The following is a 25,575-nucleotide window of genomic DNA, read 5'->3' on the forward strand; positions in this document are numbered from 1 at the left end:
TTTGCCTCTTGTATATATCACATTATGCCAGTGCTGAGAACAGAACTGCTAAGAAGTTAATGACAGCAGCCTACATAGAAATCACAGTGAGAAAATGAGACTTTTAAAGGAAGAGTTTGAGCCAGAAATATTTACAAGTTATGCTAATTATGAACGTGGTTCAAATATTTAATAAGATGTTGGAAATGTATACAAATTAACAATTGCCAAAATAGCACCACACAAAAACCTGAAAGCTACAAAGCTTAGCTTTCACTCAATATTCTTTGTTACAGTGAGCTGATAAATACTTCTGCAATATTTTTAACCTAAAATTCCACAGAAAATTTCCTTTCCATTTTATGTCATGTGCATTACTGAACTAAAATTGTGTTTTTCTACTAACTTTTTTTTTCTTGCCATTTTTCAGGTTATTACTCTTGCAGGATCAGCTTAAGATGTGCATAATACAGGCTGGTGATGAGCAGAAGTAATGAGCTGCAAGTCATGCAACATTGTGTGCAAAACCATTCACCTTTTTACCTTGTAACTGAGTTAATAACATTGTTCTTTGGAATTGCAGGAGACACCCGCAGGAACCCATCATTCATCTCTCAACATTTCTGCAGCAAATGCCACACGGCTCTCTTTGGCTCAAAAGAACAAGTATCAATCTCTTCATTACTTCATATTACAGACATTACAGCCAATTATGGAAACTATCACAAATGCAGTGGCTCCAAATTCTGATGTTTTACAGTGCCCGCTTCATATAGGCACTTGGTAGGGTAGAAACAGCAAGTAAATGAAAGACAAAGCAAACATACCTCCAGATTTCAGAATGACAGGTTCTTCTAGTCCAGCGAAGATCAAGAAACATGAAGAGGGAATCTTCATTTCCCTTTACAATTGCTGGAAGACAAATTAACCACAGTTAAGGAAGCATTTAATACATAGGCAAGGCTGGTTTCTATAAATAAAACTGAAGAGTTTCTACAGAAAAACAGTAACTGTGATTTGATAACGACATCAACGAACTACGTTTATTTGAAAAGAATTATAGAATGGCCTGGGTTGAAAGGGACCACAATGACCATCTGGTTTCAACCCCCTGCTATGTGCAGGGTTGCCAACCACCAGACCAGGCTGCCCAGAGCCACATCCAGCCTGGCCTTGAATGCCTCCAGGGATGGGGCATCCAGAATCTCCTTGGGCAACCTGTTCCAGTGCATCACCACCCTCTGTGTGAAAAACTTCATCCTAATATCCAACCTAAACCTCTCCTGTCTCAGTTTAAAACCATTCCCCCTTGTCCTATCACTGTCCACCCTCGTAAACAGCTGTTCCCCCTCCTGTTTATACACTCCCTTCAAGTACTGGAAGGCTGCAATGAGGTCTCCCCAGAGCCTTCTCTTCTCCAAACTAAAAGAAATTAGACAACATTGTTAAACCTCCTAATAATGGAAGCTGAGAAAGCATAAGCAAATTAAGGATTAATATGCAGTTTGGGGAAGTATTTCCTAACAGTCATATATGGAAACATGAATAATTTAAGTTCTGAGGAAGGCCAAGCACTCTTCTTAGCTAAAGAAATCCCATCAGAAAAATGTTCCTATCGTCTCTGTTGTTCACAGCCCGTGCATCACAAATGGCTCCTCCCAGCCCCAAATTCCTTCTAGTGGGATATGGATACATTGCTTCTAAACTCCCGAGGAAAAACACTGCAGCAAACTGCAGTGTAGTAGCAAAGACTTGTAAAAAGATCACAAAGCCCTGATGCATTTCTGTTTACATCCAGAGATGGCCTATTTGGAGTCTCTGCCAAGTGAGCCCACAGGTGGATGACTGAAAAGTAGAACCTGTACACAAAATAGAAGCCCCAGAATTCTTTTAATTGTTTTCTCATTGGGAGAGAATGGAGAAGTACAATTAATGAGGCACCTGCCATCAGCAAAGTGAGCACCAGATTTGGCACGCCAGCTCCCTGTCTGTTACTGGAGGCTCCAGAAAGTAGCTCTTCCCACATCCAAGAAGCAGAAAATACCGAGTAACTCGTCCAAACAAGCGTGTGGTGGGAGCCGGTGTCAAGCACTGGTCAGAGCTGCCGGCTAAGAGCTCAGAGGAGCGCTGAGCAGGGACGTGATCTCAGCGCCGAGGGAAAGGACGATCCTGACGGGACCGACCGGCACAGCGCCCAGCACTAACGTGACCTCGGTGGGGGAACGCCTGCAGGAACGAGAACGCAGCACGGACTGCCGGAGCGGCGGCACCCCGTGCTCCCACACAGCACAGCAGGCAGGTGAAGGGCGAGAAACGGCTCCGCGCCCTCTTTATTTAAAGCTACTTTCTTTAAATGGTGGAGCCCGAAGGCGCTGATCACAGAGCTTCGGTTTCGGCCATCGCAGACAGAGAAAAACTTCCCGCCGAGGGGCGGCGAGGACGCCCGTCACCCCGGGGCCGGCAGGGCGGGACGAGGCGCAGCGCGGGCTCCGGCCGCCCCTCACGCGCAGCGCCGCGTTCCGCTCCCGGCTCAGCAGCCGCCCGCGCGCTGAAGGTTGTTTACTTCCTCCGCAGCGCGCGCGCACGCTCACCCACCCTCTCCCCCCCCCCCTTCACCCCTGCACCCCGCCACCACCGATGCGCCCCACCGGCCAATCAGAACCGCTGTTACCCTCGCGGGGGGCGGGCACCTTTCAAACAGGAGCCGGGGGGAAGGCAGCACTACCGCCCCCTCCCCTCGGCCTGAGGACGCGGCCGCTCATTGGGCGGGGGCCCTGCCCGTCTCCCCGAGCGCCCGCCTTCCGTTTGACTCGCGCCGCCGAGTAGCCGCAGCGCCCCGCCCCCGCCTCCCGTAGCTGCGTGTGTGAGGCGCCGATTGGGCGCCACCCCGCCACTCGGCCTCCTCCCGTCAGCGCCCGCCCCGCCTCCGTCCCCACGCACCCGTCCCCAGCACAGGAAACACCTCGCCACGCCGCGGCCGGCCTGAAGCCTCCGTCACCTCCCGTTGGCCCGCGGCGCTGTCGCTCCGCCGAAGTCCCGCCTCCCCCGGATAGAGCGCGACGAAGCCCTCCCTGAGACCTCATCCGATTGGCCCGTTCCCCAACGGCCGCCGCTCCCCATTGGCCGTCTCTCTGCCACTCCGCCGCGCGGCGCAGCCAGCTCTCTGCTCGGGAGCTCCACCCGCCGCCGGCCGGGGCCCCGCCTCCGTCTCTCCCGGCGCGCGCCCCCGCCCTCCGTGGTCACGTGATGTTTTTGCCGTGGTGCCGCTGAGGCCGCCCGTGTGAGTGCGAGTAGCCGGGCGCCGGCGGGAGGGCGCGGGTAGACGGGCGTCGGGCACGCAGGCGGGCAGCGCCGGGTCCTCCGCGCCGCCCAGCTCCTCATGCGCGGCCCGCGGCGGGCGCTTCCCCGGTGAGGGCGGGTTCCCGCAGCCCGCCCCGTTTCCCCCCTTCTCCGGACCCTGCCTGGCCCCTAAGATGGCGAGCAGCATGAACGGCCCGGGCGGCGGCGGCGGTGGCGGCGCGGCGGTCAGGGGCGGCGAGGAGGAGCCGGGCGCCCGGCACGCGGGAGGCGGAGCCGTGCCCCAGCAGCGGGAACCCGGCGCGATGGGAGAGGGGGAGCCGGCGGCGGGGGACGGCGGGCGCTGCCCGTCCCCGCAGCCCCACCACCTGCTGCTGCTGCTGCGGCGCTCCCCCAGCGCTTCGCTCTGTCCACCCGCCGAGGGCTCCGCGGGCCGCGCAGCCCTGGGCCGCGGCGGGCAGCCCCCCCCTGCGGGCCGCGCCGCGCCCCCGGCCTCGTCCTGCGGCGGCGACGACGTGAGGAAGTGCGGCTACCTGAGGAAGCAGAAGCACGGGCACAAGCGGTACTTCGTGCTGCGGGCCGAGAGCCCGCTGGCCCCCGCCCGGTTGGAGTACTACGACAGCGAGAAGAAGTTCAAGAGCAGCCTGCGGGCGGGGGGCGGCGGGGCGGCCCCTCTTTGCTGCCCGCCGCCCAAGCGGGTCATCCCGCTCTACCAGTGCTTCACCGTCAGCCGGCGTGCCGATGCCAAGCACAAGCACATCATCGCCTTGTACACCAAGGACGAGTACTTTGCTATGCTGGCGGAGAATGAGGCTGAGCAGGAGGCCTGGTACCAAGCCATCAGCGAGCTGATGAGCCAGAGCAAGAGGGGCTGCCTGGAACAGGAGGATCAGGCGGAGCAGCAGGTGGATGAGGACGACGAGCACTACGGGGCCTCCCTGAGGCCTGGCACTGTCTTCAAGGAGGTGTGGCAGGTTAACGTGAAGCCCAAAGGGCTGGGCCAGACGAAAAACCTCACTGGAGTGTATCGGCTGTGCCTCTCCAGCAAGGCTATCCATCTCGTTAAGCTTAACTCAGAGGTGCCCTCTGTCCACCTACAGCTGATGAATATTCGCCGCTGTGGGCACTCGGAGAACTTCTTCTTCATCGAAGTGGGCAGATCGGCCTCCATCGGGCCTGGAGAGCTCTGGATGCAAGTCGATGATTCTGTGGTGGCCCAGAATATGCACGAGACTTTTTTGGAGACCATGAAAGCGCTCAAAGCCTTTGCAGAGTTTAGGCCCCGAAGCAAAAGCCAATCTTCTGGTGGCGGTGGTGGTACCAATCCCATCTCCTTCATCACCACTAGGAGGCATCTGGGCAACCTGCCCCCCAGCCAGACAGGCTTACAGAGAAGATCGAGAACTGAGAGTGTGGTTGGAGGGACGCCTCCAACCACCAAGAGCAGCAACTCCTACCGCTTCAGGACATCCAGTGAGGGAGAAGGAACCATGACTAGACCTTTTAGGTCAGTGACAGGGAGCCTGATCCACCTCAACACCGCAAGGATGAATTTGGGCCGGCAAGAAGGGAGTGGAAGGTACGTTAGAGCTGCATTCAGCTCGTCATATCACACTAGGTCTGCTTCGCTGCCTGTGTCTCATTTTCCCTCCACTACAAGTCCCATCAGTGTTTCTTCGAGCAGTGGCCATGGCTCCGCTTCAGACATGTTGACCAGGCCGTCTAGCTCCTCTGTTTGTGGCTCTCCAAGTGATGGGGGATTTATCTCTTCTGATGAGTATGGCTCCAGTCCTGGAGATTTCAGGTACTTTAGGGTCCGGAGTAATACACCGGATTCCTTGGGAAACACACCACCTATCAGAGAGGAGAATTGTCTGAGTGAGTACATGTCCATGAGTAAGCAGCAAGTAGATGATAGCTCAAGAGATGATTATATGGAAGCGGAAAAGTGTTTCAGAAAAAGAACTTACTCTCTAACTAAACCAACTTCTGTAGCAGTGCAGCAGAAAACAACACAAACTACAGCTTTGTTAGATGAAGATTCTATAGGAAATCATGGACGATTACTTTACTCTGAAACACCAAAATTGAAAGGTAACCATGAATTGGAGTACAGTGACAGTAATCTTGATTCTATGTGCAACCAAAGCAGGAGTAAAGCCAGGGATGATGGATACATGCCAATGATGCCAGGCGTTGCATCCTCTCTGTCAAGTAACAGCGATTATTTGCCAATGACTCCTAAAAGTATGTCTGTTCCAAAACAGATTAACAATTCATGGTCACCATCTCAGGTCGACTCAAGAGGATATATGATGATGTTTCCAAAGGCAAGTTCTTCACCTGTACGGAGTCCTTTAACTGGATTTATTTCTAAAGGTAGTAACGAGAAGATTGTAAACAATGAATACATGGATATGTCACCTGGTAATTCGGCTCCAAAGCATCCCGGTGATTCAAATTACATACATACCAGTTCTGTTTCCAAAGGTTTCAGTTCGTATTTTTCTTTGCCTCGAAGCTTTAAGGCATTAACAGGACAAAATGGTGACCACAGTGAATATGTTCCAATGTCTTCACCTGGAAAACTCCTGTATGGTGGACCAGAAAATATAAAAAGCACCAACAGCGAAGTTCTGTCTAACGGCATCTCTAAGTCACCGGTGGCAAAAGGTTCAGATGAAGGACTGGTGCAGAACAGGGCTATGCGGCCAACAAGACTTCCCCTCGGTACAAGAGGGAGTAATACTATCCCCAGAATGTACGATCGCACAGTTCCACCTGAGCCAGCAAGTCCTGGTGAATACATCAATATTGATTTTAATGAAAAGGCAAGTAATACACCGTATTCTTTATCTGCAGAAGGATCGCCGTCATCTCTGGGTTCAAGTAGCGACCACAGACAGTCCCCACTCTCAGATTATATGAGCGTTGACTTGGATGTACAGTCACCAAAAGTAGCGAAAGAACTATCTAACTCTTTAACAGATATTTCAATTTATGCAAGTTCCAGTATTCCTAGAAGCCAACAAAATCCTGACTATGCTAGGCTCTCCTTTGGTACTGCGTGTGTTAGCGCTGCGAGTAACAGGACTGATGATTACACAGAGATGACGTTCAACATGGCAGCAACACCACCTCGGCCCTTCGCTGCTGAATCTGATGATGGTGTAAAGATGGATAGTCCTTCTTCCATAGTTAACAGACTGTGCATTGTTGATCGATATGCTGGTAGCAGTAGCTTTTCTGTTCCTAGCGCTGAGCCACCAATGGGACCGAAAGTTATCCGAGCTGATCCTCAAGGCAGGAGGAGACACAGTTCTGAAACCTTCTCTTCTGCTGGGACTGTGACGACATCTTCCTCCTTCTTTACTGATAGTAGCAAAAGACACAGCTCTGCCTCGTTTGATAATGTTTGGTTAAAACCAGATGAAAGCATTTCTGATGGTCAGGAAAGCAAAATGTCCAGGGATACCTCAACTGGATTTCAGAATGGCTTAAACTACATAGCTCTGAATTTGTGCGATGATCCAATAAGCTGTGAGGCAAGTACTGGGACGCCGACTTGCCATCTCCAAAATGGTACTTCAAGTTTGGACAGTGGAGCGTACGTAAGCATAGACTTCACCAGGTCTGATGGTCTGAAGTGTAACGCTGCACGAAAAGGTTTGTAACTTTACAAGCATTTTCCTTTCATGCATGCTTAACTATAGGAATTAAATTGTAATCTAATACTAAAATGTGGTCTTAAGAATGGGGTAAATGTTGCTATATAATCTGTCTTCCAGTACAGCTTTTCCTATAGGAGCGCAGTCACCTAACGACTGAACAAACACAGCAGAGGACATGGTCCTTGGCCTGCAGGGTATAGGTTTATGTAACTCTCCTAGGCAGTTAGAAGTGTTATCAAACTGCCATCTGCTCAGATATTTTTTATAAAATAATTTTGTTAGTATAAATATCTATCATTCTATGTTCTGAACTCTTGTTCTGAGATTATGATAGCTCTTCTTTTCTCCATTTGTTTTTCTCTTCTTCCTTTCTTATACCTAGATGGTTTTTCCAACTGTTTTGAAATTGAAGTTAAGTATTTTGTATCGTGGATAAAGAGAGCTGAAAGGTGCTAAATTAGGTTTAGAAATCAGAAGGTGGTGCTTGGATTTGTTTATTGTAGTAAATGTGGGTGAAATGCATATTTCAGAGCTTTGTGTGTGCAAATGTGTATGCATTTATTTATTTGAATCTTAGGTAAACAAGCTCACTTCTCTTTTTCTCCTGAAGGTTTGGTGTGCTACTTTTGAACTCTGCTCTCCTGAGTATCACGGTGTCCCGTGCAGAAGCCATTCCTGGTGGCTGAGTGGGGTTGTGGGGGGCTCCCGCAGCTCCTGCCCTTGCACTCACTGCCAACTGAGCAATGTCTGAGGGCATCTGCTGTACAGAGATCTGCCTGTTAGAAGGCAGTGAGGAGCACCTGTGGTAGAGGCAGAACTGACTCTGAGGGGATAAACTCTAGGTCTGAAGCTTTGGAGAGTGGGCTGCTCGCTCTCAAGCAGGCAGCAAAGTCTTGCTGAACTTAAGGTAAAGCAGTAAAGGTGTGTGTAGAAATTTAGGATGCTGGTGATGGAGAAGGAGAATATGGGCTTGTGAAGAGAGGCTTCTGTTTGTCCAGTCAGCTCTTTGCTGTCGTGGTGGGAGCAAATAATAACTGGTTGTTGGTGTTATTATGCATATCTCCTGGCCAAACAGTACTGTAGGATTGTCTTTGGAAGCGTAATCTCTCTTCTGGTACTAGTGGCCCGCACAACTCCTTGCAGTAATACACCTACCCAGGCAGAAAGCCATGTGTGTTGTAAGTGTTGTTTTCTTCTCTTTGCAAATGTGTATGTAGTCAATAATTGATGACTGCTAAGAGGAAATATTTAATCACTGTTGGACATTGATGTTTGTCTACTTGTCTGTCAATAGAGACAGCAGTAAAGGAACAGGCTGCTTCCGCTTTTAATTTTTTTTAGTTACAGTCTTAAATTAAATGATACTTTTTCCCCTTAGTTTCGCTTTAAAACTGTCTGAAGATGGAAGGTATTGCAGCAGCTTAAAATTGTGTAGCCCTTAATAGGGGAAGGTGTAAGCCTGACTCAGCTAGCATGCCATTCACAGTCTGGCAGCAGTGCTTGGGGCTGCTCAGAAATGTGTGGTTTGCCTCAGTGGTTTTTTTTCCCTGCTTTGTTTTGTTGGTTGGAATCAAATTTAGAAGACGTTGAAAGTTGCCAGTCCAAGAAGTGCTTTCTTCCAAAGTTAGTCTTTCAGCACTTCAAAGATTTTTCTGCTAAGTCAAAGAGAAGCTGACTGCTGTAGTGTTTGTTTTTTTAGAAGCACCCCAAAGACAGCAGAATTGCTGCTTGATCTTATTTCCCTCACATAACTAAAATGTGTATGATTTCTCGAGAGTGGGGAAAAAAACAACGAAGGTGATTTCATTCATTATTCAGTATTAAGAGCACTTTTCAGGAGACTGGTTAGAAAATGTACTTACTCTAAAGTTTTGTTTACTGCAGCTTCAGCAAAATATCCCCAGGCCTGTGCTTGGGTTTTTTCCTTGTCTATTACAAGTTGCAGGGGGAAGGAGCCTTGCTGCTGGTGTGTTTTGTTGCCAGTCTGCTTTCTGGAAATGAAACATGCATTAAAATGAAGTGAAAGAAGCTGCATATTAAAAACAAAAACAAACAAACAAAAAAACCCAAACACAACAAACAAAACAAAAAAACCAACATGGATGCTGGCAGGAAATTAAATGTGAGAATAGTAAGAGCTTAGGTTGGTGTTGCCTAACTAGGCCTAAAAAGAAAACAAAATTTTAAAACTCTGCTTCAAAACAAAGCCTAAGAGTTTTCCACAAAGGGAACGTAAAATATTTACGGTGTGCAGGAGGAGGGCAGGTGGAGGTGTGGGCACATTTGCTTCCAGGTGGCTCACAGAGTGGAGAGTGGATTGCAGAGCAGCCTGGGCTAAACCACAGCGTTATGAGGTGGTGGTGTATGGCTGTTTCTTTGTCATGGCTTAAAATTGTTGACTTTAAAGATACTGTTTTTCAGTCGCGTATTGAATCGTGTTTGAGCTGTAGTAAGCCTGATCTTAAAGTCTGTATTCCCTAACCAGCTTACCAGTTTCTGATGTGATTAAGCTTTTATTTTAATATTTAAAAAGGATGTATAATCCAGAAAAAATTGTTCAAGTTCCATTTTGAATAGTGAAAATAAATCCCTATTCTTAAACCTCTTATATCCTGACGAGGTGCAGTGTACCTGTGTGTAATTGATAGTCTTAATACTTTTGGGGTTTTTGCAGAAGTGAGTGCTGTCTTCATTTCGGCATCCCACTTTTCTAGTCTTCGCCTGAAAAATGGTCTGAGGTGAAAGAAATACATTCTTAAGGAAAATATTTACTAGGTGCGTTTACCCTTTACTTCCTAGGAAGGAGCTCCCCGTGTTTACTAAACTCTATCATGTGGAGATCTTTAATCTCCCTGAACTGCAGTTGTGCTGGAAGGAAAACACTTCCCAACTTCTGTTTGCTTTTTTTGTTTGCTTAAGTTAGATATTGTGTACAGTGACTCAACTGCATTCTCCGAACTGCTGAGAGTGAAATGGAGAGAGAGATTTCCAATGCATCATTGCCCCCTCTTTGTAATTCCCAAACTACTTCTGCTTCAGGTTCACTGATGCAAATCAAACTTTTTTTTCCCCTTCTCCATTCATGAAATGGATGGAGGAGGGAAGGGCACTAATTTGAACTGATAAATAGAGCTTGCAATTCAACTTTTATTTTAGATTTAGGCAAAATTGAGGTCAGCTTTATGTTGAATAGTACGATAAAAAGAAAACAAGGTTCTGGTTTTGAGTGCTTGAAGTTTAAGGAGGTCATTAGCAAAACAGTTTCATCATGAGATCGTTACACAATATTGAAGCGAGCGGTTTGCAGTTTTGATTACGTGAATCTGAGTCATGAAATTTTGTGCTAGAAGTACGGAACACAAAAGCTACTTCAAACAGGGCTTAGCTAATGTATACCTTGTTGTTGGACCTTGTAGAAACTGGGGATGATAATGAGAATGGGGTGGTAATAAACTGCATAATGGGTCGTGCATAATAAAAGTTTCTTCAGACATAATTAGAAATACTAAACCTACAAAGATATCTTGGACTCCAAAAAACAAAACAGACTGTTCAGAGTAAATGCAGCACTCAGTTTAATACCAACCCACCTGTTTTACACCTACTCTTTAATCTTACCTCTACCTGATATCCTACTGGTATGTTCAGGTATTATTTCAGAAGTTCTCTAAAGCGCAGGATTATAATTTAAATGTTCCTCACCTTTTTAATCTCCTGTGTGAGGTTGCTGTGTAAGCTCTGGGGAGCTGGGAGGAGGGAAAACAAGTACAGCCGTAAAGGAAAAGTTTGATTCTAAATTATCCGGGTCCTTTATGGTACTTGTGTATTTCAAATGCAAAATCTTGAATTTGATGAACAGTGTGCACTTTCTGAAGTTCAGAAGCTGGAAGTTTTAGCTATTGCAAATATAGTAAATTACAGTTTACAGGATACCAGACAAATAACTGCCCCTTTGGATTTCAGAGCCGTGGTTTGTAGAAGTTTGCTTCAAACTGAGGCTCGTTTGTATCAGCAGAAGGTTTGGGGTAGGGAACTGCTTAAAAATAGCTTCAACAACCCTACTGAAATGCATCTGAATGCTGCCGTGCAGCCGAAGTCTTGCAAGTAGTGTAGGGATAATAATTCTTTGAAGGAAAAAAACCCAAACTTGAAGTCTTGCTATAACAGATGCTACTTTGTCTTGAGTGACTAACTGTAAAAATATAGGGTAACTTTCTCAAGTAGCATACAAGCTACTGAAGGCTGAACAGATTTTTGCCTTGCAATGTGGGAGTGAGTTAATTATGACATATTTGACCAGGAATCGGCTGGGTTTTACTTGTGCTCGGTGAGAAAATCTGCGCCGAGAATGTTCCCCTGCTGCTGGGAGTGAATGTGTGCAGAGTGTTGGGACTCCTGGAAATCAGCTTCCTAGACTTATGGCTGCAGTTGCAGCTGATGTTCTCGTATCTTTTGGGAAGTCTGACTTTCTGTGATTGTCCTGTAGATTTAAGCACTGCTAACGGGACACAGGAGTCTTGGGGGGAATCTGATACTGATGCAAAGTGGCTTTTTTTTTTTTTTCCTTCAGTCTTTTGATGAAATTTTAAGTATATTATTGTCCCAGCCCTTCCCTCCTGTGCTGCCAGAGGGGCGGGCAGACGGGGCTGTGGGATGCTGTTCCTGGGGCTGGCTGTGGGGCCCGGTGGCATGTTAGCATGACGCTCAGCTGGAAGCTCTGCTGGCTCCGTGTATGCCCTTCTTTATGAAAGGATCTTTAACAAGTTTTCTTCCTATAGATGGCTGGGAAGGGAGGGTTTATGCCTTGAGGTTTTGGATGGTACAAGAAGAGGTTGTATTGCTGTGTTGTGATTGGTGTGTGCTCTCCTGGTGGGTCTGTGGTGCTCCCAGCACGTGCTGAATAGTACACAGTGTGCTGACCGAAGTAACAAGGTTGTTTTTTTCCTGATCCAAACAAAGCAGGAAACAAACTCTGCAGTGATTTTGTTTAACTACTGTTGTGATCAAATGTGTCATTCTTCAATCCAAAGGAAAGTGGAATGTTAAAACTGGAAGGCAGGAGAGAGAGGGGAGCCTCCTGTTTTTTGGGGGCATTTATTATTGCTGTTTTATCCTAAGAAACTAGTGCTTGTATGACTCATCCATCAGTGGTCTGTGAGGACCTGGCTGGAGATGAGCCCCATGGCCCCCCCTGCAAGTCACTGTTGGCTGTCTTTCACATTTAGCTTTGGCACATCAACAGCAATCTAGTGATTGAGTTGTGCTGTTGTCTTATTAAAGCAGAACCTTACAGTTTAGAGCAATTAATAAAAAGGAAAAAGTTTGTTCTAGTTTTAATCAAGCCCTGTGTCTCTGTAAAGGTCACTGTGCTTAGAGGTGGTTACATGTTAGTTGGGAGCTTTCATCAGTTGGTATGTGTGACATTCTCGAGGGCAGGGGGAAGACAAAAGTAAATGAGCCTGACTCATCAAAGGCATCTCTGAGGCGTTGCTTGACATCACAAGAATACCTTATCTAAAAGATCTTGAACATGCAAGTGTTTGGATTTCTGGAGATTTTCTTTGGGTGGGGCACTACCCCTACAGCAGCAGTAATAGACTGTTGTGGAGGGTTTTCTGCCTTGACGAACTGCATCTTGAGGGACAAAGGTTGATTAATTCAGAACACTTTTTCTAGCCATTTTGCTATATACTTGAATGCTAACAGTCTGAATTGTTAGTGTGTGTGTGTGTGTGTGTATAGGTGTGTGCTATGTGCCAGTGATTTCTGAGTTAAGTGTGAGGGCTGATCTTCCTTAATCTTCTGGGAAGAAAGGGCTTTTGAAAGAGATGGTTTATACTGAAATGAATACGGTTAAGATTTAGATGTAATTCCAAGGTGATGATACAATCCAACGTGACTGAAGAAAATTCAGAGATTTTTAATTAATGCTGACAGATGAGCGGTGCTTGTTTTTACTGCATGATATGCATGTGTGTATCATCAACTTACAAATATCACATTGAATTATTATTTCATTTATACAGTATATAAGAAGAGTATTTCTTTTCTCACTAGGACGTGAAGGGCTCATAAATGTGCTAATCAATTGGAGAAAGTTTTCACTTGTAAAAGAATGGGATTTTGCAGAATGACAGAAGATAACATGTTGGTTTTCTATTTCTGACAGTCATGGGAAATACGAAGTACAAGAATTCTGGTGAAATTTGCTTCTAAATTTATAGGGGCATTAATGAATAATATCCTCCTTTTGCTGGATATGGTGTGATTCTTTTCCATGCTTGTGCCAGGCTAGCCTGCTTTATTGTTCACAGCTCTTACTGAACAGGTGAATTTGCAGTAGGACTTTCTTGACACCTGGGTGGCTGGAGCCTGAAATGTTTTTGGGATCTGATGTTTCTTTTCACACAGATATCTTGGGACACCTAGAGTTTGCAGAGTTCTGAATGCAAGTGATGCTTCGTTAAATAAATGAGAGCCTGTCGTATACAAGACCAGGAAGAGCTGCTGATGTGACCCATGTGATAAAACATTCATGTGAAACTCCCATTTAAGATGTTGACCAATATTACAGTTTTTATGACAGCTTATTGCCAACTGAATTAATATAGTCTTGATAAACCATTAAACAGTGCAGAAAGACACCTCCTTGAGTCCAGGCACCTTGGGTGTCCTGGTGTAAGCAGCTGTTGCTTGCTCGGGTGAATGAGCTGAGGGCACTCATAAGTATTCCAGCTCATCTCCAGCTTGTTTGTATATAGAAGTCTAAAGCAATGTGGGCTGGGGGGTCAAAAAGAAGCAAAAATAGTTTGTGGAATATCATCTGTTCTAAGTTTCTTTATTAGAAATAATTGCGAGCGGCTTGATTTTCAATAATTGCATCACTGTTCAGGCTTTTGGAGTATTTGCTTTTGTGTGAAGGATGTTTGGAGGTATTTGCCATCTATATTTAACTCTGGTGGTTTTTTGGGTGGTGGCGCTGTTTTTAAGTTGCAGATTGTGGTGAACAAGGTAGTAGTTAAGAGTGAACTTAAAAACTGATCAGGCTTGATTTTGAGGTCATTCAGACAATACTATGACAGTGAATTCTACTCATAGATTTGCAGGAGTGAGATCTCGTGTTCAGTGCCACCAGCATGAGTGTGTTAGTCCCCATCTTGAAGAGCCCACCAGTCAGAAGACGAAATTGGAGAGACGGATGAAACTTAATGTGCTGGGGTGGAGAGCAAGATAGTGATCAAGGTGGCTGCCATTGGTAGTGAAGATAAGCACCTGGAAGAGATAAAAGGCTGTCTGAGAAAGGTTGTGAGAGAGGAAGCTGGTGGAGGCACTTGGAAGGGCATGCAGAAGGCAGGCAGTAATGGGAGGTAGAGCTATAAATACGGTGGTTGTAATGGTTTATATGACTTCAAGAGGATGAGGTAAATGTCAGAACATGGGCCAGGTTATTAATTTTGGTGAGAGGAATGTGGGCCAACATGTATCTCCGAGTTAGGAGCATGTCCTGGTGTTTACTTCTCCCTCTTAGATGTGGAATGTGTTGTTTTTGTTGTTGTTTTGTTTTTGTAAGTTAGGTTTCCTGCAGCCACGTGACTGATGGATTTGGTGCGGCAGGGATGTGGGGATGTGTGATGGAGCACAGAATCACCCTGCGTGGGGTCAATGTGCATTCAGTTAATGTGATGTGGACACCTGCATCTTACAATCTTCCTGAGACTTCGATCCAAAAGCAGACGGGGTGATGAAGCTGCTCTGGCATTACTGTTTCTTTTTTGTTTCTGTTGTAGCAGATCTTTAGGCAGCGTCTCCAGATTCAGGCAGTCTTCTAATGTTAGGGGCCTGGGGGTGTATTCACCTTCAGGTCTATAACTGGTGTAAATGCATTGGGAGTCCAGCTTGAGGAGGTCTGAGTACACACTTGATTAAAACTTGGCTGTGTATAGGCATAGTGTAGCTGACCTCTTGTGAGCTCCGGAGCTGCCTCTGGGAGCTGAAGGCCCTCTCTGTGGCTGTGCTGGGATTGAGAAGGCTTTGCCTCGTGCACGCAGTCTAATCCTCCTCTTCCCCACCTGCAAAAACGAGGGCTGTGGGGACTCATGCAGACTCAATGACATGATAATTAGAAAATGGAAAAAATCAATGCATGCCACTGCTTGGTGTGGTAGCAGGCAGGGGCTGATGCCGAGCGCTCTGTGCAGGCACACGTGGGCTGAAGGCAGGGCTGAGGGCGGTGTGGTCGCCTGGTATGTGGCTGCACAGCAAGTTTCTGCCTTTGACAGTCGCTTATGGCAACAGAGGTGAAAGAAGAAAAGTGCTGAATGCTTTCAAGTGTCAATGACTAAAGGGCTTGGGAAGAGCAAAGGATGAATTAGAAGATGTGAAACTTCCTTATAGAAAGGAAATATCGTGAAAAGAGACTTGAAAGGTGTGGAGCCGTGCCATTAGTCATGAATGACAGTGTCTTTTGTCTCTGAGTTGTGCTGGTGGGAATGGCTGCGTCCGTTCAAAGCAGACCTGCAAGCAGACATTGCCTGGCTGAGGAAGAGCAGGGCAGGCTGATAGAACACCTCCCCTAGGCGTGCTCTCAGCCTCTGATGCTTTTTCAGCTTGGGGGATTTCCTGAGCCTGATGCTGTCTGTTTCATAACCTGGTATGGGTCTTTGCTCCAAGTACTTTTCCAGTCTCTCTGATGCTGTGTAATGCTGTGTATCTGCGGCAGCCTCCAGTGCATGCTGTACACAGGCCTCTTTGCATCTATTTTGGACCTGACTTTTGGCAGCCCCATCATTGTGTATTAGAGGAGATAATGAGCTCTATCTTTCGCCTCCATGCCACTTAGGATTTTGTAGATGTTGCATCCTCTTCTGCCATACTCAGCCTGTGTGCTTTGGCGGCTTCCTGCACCGCGTGCAGTGGGGACACACGCTGTATCTGTGTTCTTAAAATTAACTGCTGCCTCCCAGTGCCTCCATACAGGCTGGTTACTCTAGGTCCTTTCTGAAAGCGAGAAGCAGACCTGTGCTGCTCTGTACCTGTGTTCCCTGTGGCTGTGGTCTTTTTCTCGTTGTTTCCCAACAGTTCTCAGCATCTGCCTTGCAGGAAGAACACAGGTGGAAAACATTCCTCTCTACTGATGTTTACGGGCTCTCAACCTTTGTCACGAGAGTGGAGCAAACTGCAGCAGGTCGTACTGCCATAAGGCACACAAACAAGGTCTGTTTGGCTAAAATTTAGCTGTTTTCTGCCAGCTGGGAGGTCAGCCAGAGCGTGCTGCTACAGCTTTTTTTTTCTTTTTTCTTTTTTTTTTCCAAAAACAGAACTTTCTTCTTTCTTCTGCAACATGGAAATCTGATATGCTAAGCTCCTGTGTTTTGACATGGGCAGACATTCATTCGTAGTATTGTCTTGCTATATTGAGAAGGATGTTTAGTTTACAAACAAACAAACAATAAAACCAAAAAAAAAAAACAGCTTATCAATCTGACTGGTTTGGTTTGATTTAGTGTTCCAGCCCTGCCAGAACAGCATGTGAGCTTCCTAATTCTAGGAATAGCGTTGGTGAAGGATGGAAACCAGGGAGTGTGCATAATGCCTTCCTAGAAACTCCAGTACTGTTCACTGAAGCAGGAAAAGAAGCCACTGCTGCAGGAGATAAGGAATTTCTGCAAAGCAAATAAAATGATCACAAAGCATGGGAGAGGTTTTTTTTTAGCTTGTGAAGTTGCCCAGCACTAAGTACTGGAACTCTCCTTTGAGTTGTAGATGGAGTACTTATTTCCAGGGTTTAGAAACACAAAGTTACTCTTATATCTTGAAGAACTTAATTCACTGAGATGTGCTGTTACCAATCGCTTTGTTTAAATGGCTTATGCAATGAAAAATAGATCATGTAACAGTTTTTTTTAACAAGTTGTTTTTTTGTTTTTTTTTTCTCATGGAAAGGTCAGTCAAATCACAGGCACAAAATATATTCATTAGCTTAGTTTGAACATCATTACTTTGTTGCTGAATGGAGGAAGTATGTGAAATATGTGCTTAATGGTATGGGTATAGCTGAGTGTACACCCAAATAAGGATGTTTCTGTGTGTCAGGGCCTTGATTGGGTTAGTCAGGTAGAGCCACTGAGTGTGCAGCACTCCAGTGAGAGCATGCAATGCAGCGTGTCTGTTTCTCTGATACGTGCTTGTCAAGTTGGCATCCGAGCGTGCGAGTTGAGAAGAAATCCTTCACTCAGATAACACCGCTTGCCTCTGAGTTATGCCATTAAGTTAAAACCTGAAGAAGTAGGAAAATGGCACAGGATAGTTAACTGTGGTTAACTAAGGTCTGGGGTAACAGAATTCTCACTGGTTTGTGAAGGATGTATTGCAGCAAGTCCATTCCCCTGCCAGGCCGTGCGATGCGACGTGTCGCGCCACGGGGATGCGGCATCCCACGGCACTCCTGCACATGCATGTTGTGCCCAGCTGCTGCTGTGCCCGATGCTGTGCTGTACAACAGGACGCCGTGTGCTCGCTGTGTGCTGCTGTTCTCGGCCTTCTGATCTGCGCCAGGCTGCTGAACGCCGACTTTCCCCTAACCTGAGGTTCAGGAAACTGAGAACTTCGGTGGTGTTCTTCAGAAGGCTTTAAATTGCCTTAGTCTTTGATGTGGAGATCTTAATCATTTAATTATCTTAAATTAATATCTTCTGTAAGCAAAGCTTTTATCCTTTTAGGAATCAGTTTCAGGATTATGTCAGTAAAAGGCCTTCCTGTAAAAACATACTATTTAGGGTGGATTTCTTGGAGGGAAACGGGACGTGTCTGCTCTGCTCCTAAAACCTCGTGGTGTGTTTTAAAGCGGTCTGACTTGTGTGACCGTAGTAATTCAGGTGCAGGAAATGAAGTGTGTATTGGATATATTCTCATCTGATACGCTTCCAAATAGAACACACAGAGTGCACAGTCTAAATAATTAAGACTGATCTAATCCTCTGCATCTAATTTCTATGAAACTATGGATTTCTTGTTCATAGAATACATGCAGAGCTCTATTTTAGCACATTAATTTTGAACGAAATGTCTTTCTGGGCAGTGGCTTGCTGCCATCTCAGTTCAAGCATTCGCCCTCGTAGTTTCTCTTCTGTCTTCTCGATCTTTTCCTTCTGATCATTTATTCCTTGGAAAGATGACAGCTCTATATAGTTTCATAATCAGATCCCATCTCAAATGGGTGAATTTAAATTGACTTGTGTACTGTGGAGAACATTAGTTTAGTTTCCCAAGCTCTGCTTATGTGTTTTGAGAGGTGATCTGGGAAAGTTTTCTGGATGCTTTCTGCATTCATTTTCCATACTGAATGCTCATAGGAAGTTGAATTTAGGAACAGAGCTGAAGTTGGAATAAACAGGAGAGTCCTGCACGTTCAGGCTTTTGCTGCTGGTGTTGTTGCAGTGACCAGTTACCAGATCTATTTGTTTCTTACCTTGAGGTGGATTGAGGAGATCTTGGAAAAGCTCCTGAAAGCCAGGGACGTGCTTACACCAGCTCTGAAAGCACAAGTCATCTTTAGAGCTGACCAGTGAGTTTCATTCAGTGCCATTTGTTTTGGGAGCGGGGCAGTTCTGTGAGCGTTGTTCCTCCCTTCCTGGCCAGCCCACACCTCATCTCTGCTTTCCTCTTGGAAGACATGCGTTGTTTATCTGACAGCTCCCTTTGCAGTTCCATCAGTGTTGAGTCAAATACATTCATGTGGTATCGGCAACGAAACACGAATCATCTGTTTCATATTATTGATCAGCAAGTCTCAAATTTGTGCTGTGAACGTGGAAAACTGTTGACTGGTGGATCTTATTGTGGACACTGGGGTAAGAAGATCTGCCTTCCAGGAACTGTGCTGCTTCCCCTGGTGCCCTTTGTCCTGCATTAGTGTCATGGCATGGGGAGCTGAATCCCTGCAAATCTCACTGCCCGAGCACTGCTATAGTCCTGGGATAGGACTTTTCCTAGGGACCTTCTCATGAGGAACCACATGGAGATGGAAATCCACAGCCCTGCTCTGGGTATTAGCAGCACTACAGACAGCGGCCTTTTCTCCTCAACACTGACCCTGTTTCAAAGCTCTGACTGATCGCTGCTCCTGTGTGTGCTCAGCTGGAGCTGCCTTCACGGAAATGGAGCCATACACAGGGTCCTGTGGGCAGCTGGGTTCCTGCTGGTAGCAGCTGTAGCCCTGAGAGCTGTGGGGCGTCCTGGGGGTGCCATGGGAAGCTGCTGCTGTTGGCCATGGTGCAGCTCCACAGCTCAGAAGCAGCTGCCTGGGCTGCCCTGGTGCTGCAGGGACCTCTCTGTTCATGGGCTCAGTTCGTGGGAGGGGTGCAGGGTTGCTTCAGTGTCCTGAGGGGGTGTGAGTGGGGGCCCTTCCTGTACAGCTGTATCTATAGCCATAAATAAATGCTGAGGCTTTTGTCTTGCCAGAAAAGAGGCGATGAGCAGCAGCCAGCTGTGCTGCTCCAGCTGCAGTGCTTGTTTCCAGCAGTGAGGAGCTCAGAGCTTTGCTAGCAGCCAGCAGCTCTGGTCTGAGGTGCTCGGGGTGTTGTGATGCTGCTGTAGGTGATGTCACTTGGGGCTTCCTTCTGTTTGTTTAAAGTTCCCACAACTTTGTTTTAGCTTAAAAACTAAGGGGAAACGTGAAAACTGTTGTTTATAATCATGGGAGAGGAGGAAGAGGACCTCATGTACAGCCTGGGAAAGAGCTGGAAGTGCTGTGCGGCCCTGCCCAGGAGCACTGGGAGCTGTGACAGCTCAGCTGAGGCTGTTCTGGTTCCCTACAAACTGATGTTCAGCTGGGGCTGCGATTTGCTCCCCCTTAGCTAGCATCAGTTACCCTGCTCCTGTGGTGTGCCGAGTTTGTTCAAAAGAACCGAAGTTAGGAGTGCAGCAGGTTTTCCTGCTCTTAGGCTTTTCCTTCTTCCCCTCTCAACCATCTGAAATGCGATTTGGCAGTTTATAAGAGTTTCTACAAACTTGGAGGTATTTATAAGCACTGAGTTGTGCCACGTGGGATGATCCTGCTCAGGCGGCCCGGCCCTGGCTGCTCGCGGCACTGGCGGGGATCAGAACAACTCGTCAGGCAGCTTCCAGGTGAGCGTTAGGTGTGGAGGAAAATGCACTGACAAAAGCAGAGACAGTTTTTGAAGTTCCTTTCATGTAAGCTCATAGGTGCGGAGCAGGGAAGAGGTGGGGGTGTTGGTAGATGTTAATTTGTCCTGAATGCGAGTTTAATGCAGAAGCCTAGGCAGTTCCGATGGCTCTCTGGTGTGCATCGCTGAGGTGTGATTGGCCTCAGGCTGTGGTCTGTGTTTTCGTCCTTTGGTCCTACAACAAAATACTTATCTGAAGGGGAAAAGCATTTCAGAAATAACAGCTTCACTCGGCCTTTGTGAAAACAAAGCTGCAGCTAATACATGGTGCCTTGTGTGTGCCGAGGAATGGCCTTCTGTAGCAATCCTAGCGTGTCTGTGAAATAACAGAAATGGAGATTTTTGCGGGTGTATTTTTTTTTTTCTGGCTGTATTTTCCTCGGATTACAGAAAACGAGTTGCTGTGTCTTTGGAGAGTGGTGCCCAGCCCTGGTGCCGGGCCCAGCAGCACAGCCCCTCCGTGCCCTGCCGTTCCGGCGCAGGCAGAGCCTGGGGCAGCCCCTGCACTGCTGGCTGCTGTCTTTTGAAGCGGCGGTTTCTCTGTAGGGCTGTGAAATCTGAGCTCCTGTAGCTTAGGGTGGAGCGGTGTGTTTAACGTGTGCGTGCTTTATGTGATGGAATATGCAAGTAAACATACAGGTTTGCATTAGTATGTATCACATTTGCTTGTGCTCTCACCGCCACATTTTCTTCAGCGTATACCTGGGGCAGAAGTAATTTGGTACTGAGCTTTCTCTAGCAAAACGCTGAGACCCAAGTGCTGTCCTTGTGGCCCCACAGAAAGCACAGCTCCTGTTGGGGCCAGGGCCCCTCTGCCCCCACGGTCTGAGATATTCTCTGTAGTACTGCTGCCCCTGATGGCAAAGGGCTCTCCCTGAGCAATGGGAGCTTGTGCAGCATGGTTTGGAGAGGGGAAGTGAGGCTGCTCCTGCGTTTGATGTTTCCTGAAGACTTTCTCCTTTACCCTAGCTGCCATTTGTGCTCTGGTAGCAAACTTGCTGCTTACTCCCTCCCTAAGTGGCAGCGGGGGCCGGTCCTGCAGGTGGGCAATGCGAGGGAAGAGCCACCCGGTGCCCTGAGGGCTGTGCTGAAGAGGGGAAGGAAGACATCTGCAGATGCCATCTCTGCACATGCCAGGGGAGGAATAGTGCGGGCACAGCTGCTCGAAGAGTGGAGACTGTTGTCAGTAGATGCAGCCCATGTGCTTTGTGAGCATAAATGCACAATGGGAAGGGCAGTGCTGGAGATGTAAGTGGTCCAGAAGGATGTACAGCTCAGGGAAGTGTTGTGCTTAGATAAGCAAAGGGTAAAAATAACAGAAGTGATGGAAGGGGACGGTCTGTCAGGACTGTGATGCTGTGGGTTGGCTGACAGTGGCACTCCAGACTGAAAATGAGTGTTCATACAGCTGTGCTGGGAGCAGGAAGGGTTTGCAGTGAGACGTGGCTCTCTGTACATTCCAGTTGTGCTCTCACCACCAGGTATTTGCCTCCCCCCTTTGGGCGTTCCCATCCCAGGAGCCTTACCTTGGCACACACGTGTGTAATTGCAGAGCTGGTGTTTTGCTCTGGGGCCATCCTCCCTGCCGCCCCACCTCTGTCCTGTCACCCAGACATGCCTTCCTGCTGTACTCGAGGGTTTTCCCCTTTCCTCTTACTGAGCGCTTTGTATTTTGCTTTTTCCCGTCACTTTGAGGTCACTGGTTTTAGCTGACAGCAGTAAAGATGGTTCTGGAGGTTTGGTGCTGCAGATGTGCACTTCTGTATGGTGGGTTACCTTTCAGTGAGACGAAAAGAAAACTCCACTCTGGGGTATTTGTTGTTATAACTAAACTATGCTTTTTCCTGAAAAGTTGAGGCCAGGGCACACAGTTGTTGTGACTTGCAGTGTTTATATTGCAGTTCTCTGCCTGTTGTGAATAGGAGTGTTTGTAGTTACACCTGGGGGAGCACAGCCCTGCCAGGGAGCTGCCTGCATGCAGTGCTGTCCCTTCTGCCATGGATGAGCTCCATGCATTCTCCTCACTAGCAAATATTTATTTCCCATGTAACTTGCATTTAAATTGTCACTTTTTTTTTTTCTTCCTTTCCAGACTGACTACATTGCCATGGAAACCGTAGTTGGAAGAGAAGACTTTTCTGCTGGAAACTCCAGAAACTGTGTGGTGCTTTTGGAAGCCAAGCTCAGCTCCAGCCGGCTACTTTCATTTCCACCAGCACGGACACATCCTTCCAATTAATTTTGTCATAGACATCAGCTCTCTACAGTTGAATTAATTTGAATTGAGATTTTTTCATAGCTGTGCTTTGGTGATGGAAATTGGTCTTTCCTGTCATGTCTAACTGGGAGGCAGCATGAATGCTAACAGGAGATCCTCACACACCCTTCTCTTCCTCCTGCCTCTCCCATTAATTTGTTTTTATTTATATTCTGAGATGTCAAAGCTGGTTTCCGATGTCTGCTTACTGTGGGTTTTGCTTCTCTGGTACGTTAACAAGTGGTCAGCTTAAAACATGCTGTTAGTGGAACTCGGAGCTTTCTTTGGGTGGGCGGGAGGAGGAGGGAGAGGTTGAGGGGAGAACCTGCAGGGCTGAACCGGTCTGGAAAGGAGAGACCTCTTCTGCCTTTTGTTTTGTTTTGCTTTCATGGTACGAGAGAGACTTCTTGATCATAGGCTAGAGTACTTTAAATCAAATGTCTGTCACGGCTTAAGCTGACTTTTTTGCTCAGAATTTTGGTATGTACAAAGTAGGATTAATGGGCTGGTTGTCTTGTAGATTGTTTTTGTTCTTACCCTCATGATACTTGTTTATAAACATGAATTGTGTAAAATGAGGTTTTTGTTCATGCATTCAAATGGAGGAGCGCAGAGTCATATCCAGCGTTTGTGACTTCTGCGTTACGTTTGTCAGCTGTAGCTTCTTAAAGAAAAACCACCCTAATTGATCTTACTTTCAGCCGAGGTCCCGTCTTTAATCTGGGACTGTTCTTGTTCTTTCTTTGTGGCATAATGGGAAGAAGTAAAATATTGGCTCTTCAGTTGTCCTTACCCCAGTTATAGGAGTGCAAACAATGATTATTTGACGTTTTCTAAAATAAATTGCAGAAAAATCAGGGCTTAAGTGCTTCACTCTAGTACTGATATATATATATATATATATATTTTTTTTTTTTTGGTTGAAATGAGTTTAGGCTTTTAACACTGCTATAAACGTAAAGAGCATGACACTAGTTGTTGGTCCATGCCATGTATAATGAAAGGCACTGACGATTGGAAAAGGGTTTAGAAGTGGTACATAAATCCTCATGCTGTACTGCACCACACAGCTGTACTCCTCTGCACTGTATATTGTACAACAACCAGTTGGGCTGCCTCGCTCTAACACACAACCTTTACAGTACCGGTACAGTTTGTAGATCCAATCAGACACTGTCACTTTTGCTCGGTGGTGTGCACCCAGATCTGTTTTTGAGTAGGATTAAGATGTACGTGTCAAGTTTTGGAGGCGACTTTTTGGGAGGCTGGTATCCATCAGCTGACGCAATGTCTGGTGACTGGAAGAACTGTTGTACAGGGTTTAAAAGCACAGATTGCGATTCTGGAAGAGAAGTTTAAGTTGGTACAGATATTTGTTGCTGCTAAACATACACTAATGAAAAATATGACCACTTTTCTAGACCATGATACTGTCTTGCCATATAGCTTTTGTTTGGTCTTGTAAATTAATAATGCAATACGTAGACAGCTTTTTATAAAGCTTTACATCTTTTTTAAGAAATCATAATTTGGATGAAGATAGTTCTAAACCTTTAACGTGAAAGGAAAAGGTTGTTTTGAAGAAAAACGTACATACCTATTTCATATTAGATCCCTGAGGCTGCCATTGTACAATATACAGCACTGATTTAATAAATGCTGAATAAATAATTAAATGGGTAACCTCAACTAGAGTGGTACAAATACTAACAGGTACGGCATAATAAATATGCAATCTTTTTGAATCTCTTAGTTTACAGCAACTAATTTATTCAGTATTGTGCTGGAAGAACATTTTCAGAATATGTAAAACATATCACTATGTATACTACCTTCCAGCTACCCGTTTATGCTGCTGTATAGTACAAAATACCAATGATGGAACAATGTTTGTCCTGTAAATTTAATTTGATACTGGACAGTTATCGTCTGTACAAACTAAAACATATATGGTTGAAACTGTTCATTATATTTGCTATTTCTGCTTCACAGATCTGTTTTAAAGTTGAGCTGATTGATCTGGCTTTGTCTTCCATTGTAAATATTGTTATGTTGTTTTCTTTGTAAAACACATCGCATCTGCGGTTCTGGGAGACTGGCTTGAAGCTCTGTATAGTGTTTATATTTATCTGACTTGGCTTTCCATAGAGCTACTTGCAGTAAATACGTGTTCATGTAGCTCCGTGTCTGGGTTTTATTTTTAAACTTTTGTTTTCTTCCGTCGAAAATGTTGTTGCTTGTGTGTGTGTGTGTGTGTGTGTGAGAGAGAGAGAGAGAAGAGAGAGAGAGAGAGAGAGAGAGAGAGAGAGACAGAGACGAAGAGAGAAACAGAGACAGAGAGAGAGAAGAGACAGAGAAGAGACAGAGAGAGAGAGAGACGAGAGAGAGAGAGAGACAGAGAGACAGAGACAGAGAGAGAGAGAGACAGAGACAGAGACAGAGAGAGAGACAGAGAGAGAGAGAGAGAGAAGGACAGAGACAGAGAAAGAGAGAGAGAGAGAGACAGAGAGAGAGACAGAGAGAGAGAGAAGAGAGGGGAGACAGAGAGAGAGACAGAGAGAGAGACAGAGAGAGAGACAGAGAGAGAGACAGAGAGAGAGAGAGACAGAGAGAGAGAGAGAGAGACAGAGAGAGAGGGAGAGATGTTTCCTCCTTTAAATGCAGAGTAGTATGCCAGTTTTTGTTCAGAACTTTGTTTAGCACTGGGCATGGAAGTTCCATCATCAACCCATAGTAGCCTGGGAAGGAACTTCTAGCAGAGTGTCAAATAGGTGGCTCAGACCTTAGGGTAAAAGGATCCTGTATGGCTTTGAGATGTGTTTAGGTCCCAGTATATAAAAACAAATATGTAAAAACAAAACCTACATAGATATCTCAGTTTTCAGGTAATGGACCCACTTGTAGAAACAACGGAGCTTAAGCAGGAAATACCAACAAGTTGTAGCGCTGTTTCACATCCTTACTGATGTGAACGATGTGTTAATTCTGCATGGAAATAACTTAAAGCCATAGACCTGAGCATGTCTGCTCTCCATAAATGTGGGTGGCTACTTTGAAATGTCCTTTCTTTAAAAACACCTAATTTAACTCTTACTCTGTTATTCAGAATACTGCATTAAAACAATTTGGTAGAAGTCAAGTTTGCTTGAGGAATAGAATTTTCTCCAACTAAACGGGCCCCCTTACT

General features: G+C 46.2%; 1 protein-coding gene across 1 annotated transcript; it reads left to right on the forward strand.

Annotated features, from left to right (window-relative positions):
• Positions 1 to 3,191: 3,191 nt before the first annotated feature.
• On the forward strand, positions 3,192 to 24,566 carry IRS4 (insulin receptor substrate 4). The gene is made up of 2 exons (XM_010715377.2): positions 3,192 to 6,942; positions 22,224 to 24,566. The coding sequence occupies exons 1-2, from the start codon at positions 3,453 to 3,455 to the stop codon at positions 22,226 to 22,228; spliced, it is 3,495 nt and encodes a 1,164-aa protein (XP_010713679.2). The 5' UTR covers positions 3,192 to 3,452; the 3' UTR covers positions 22,229 to 24,566.
• Positions 24,567 to 25,575: the final 1,009 nt, after the last annotated feature.

Source organism: Meleagris gallopavo, chromosome 9, assembly GCF_905368555.1.
Source record: "Meleagris gallopavo chromosome 9, MGAL_WU_HG_1.1, whole genome shotgun sequence".
NCBI classification, from domain to species: domain Eukaryota; kingdom Metazoa; phylum Chordata; class Aves; order Galliformes; family Phasianidae; genus Meleagris; species Meleagris gallopavo.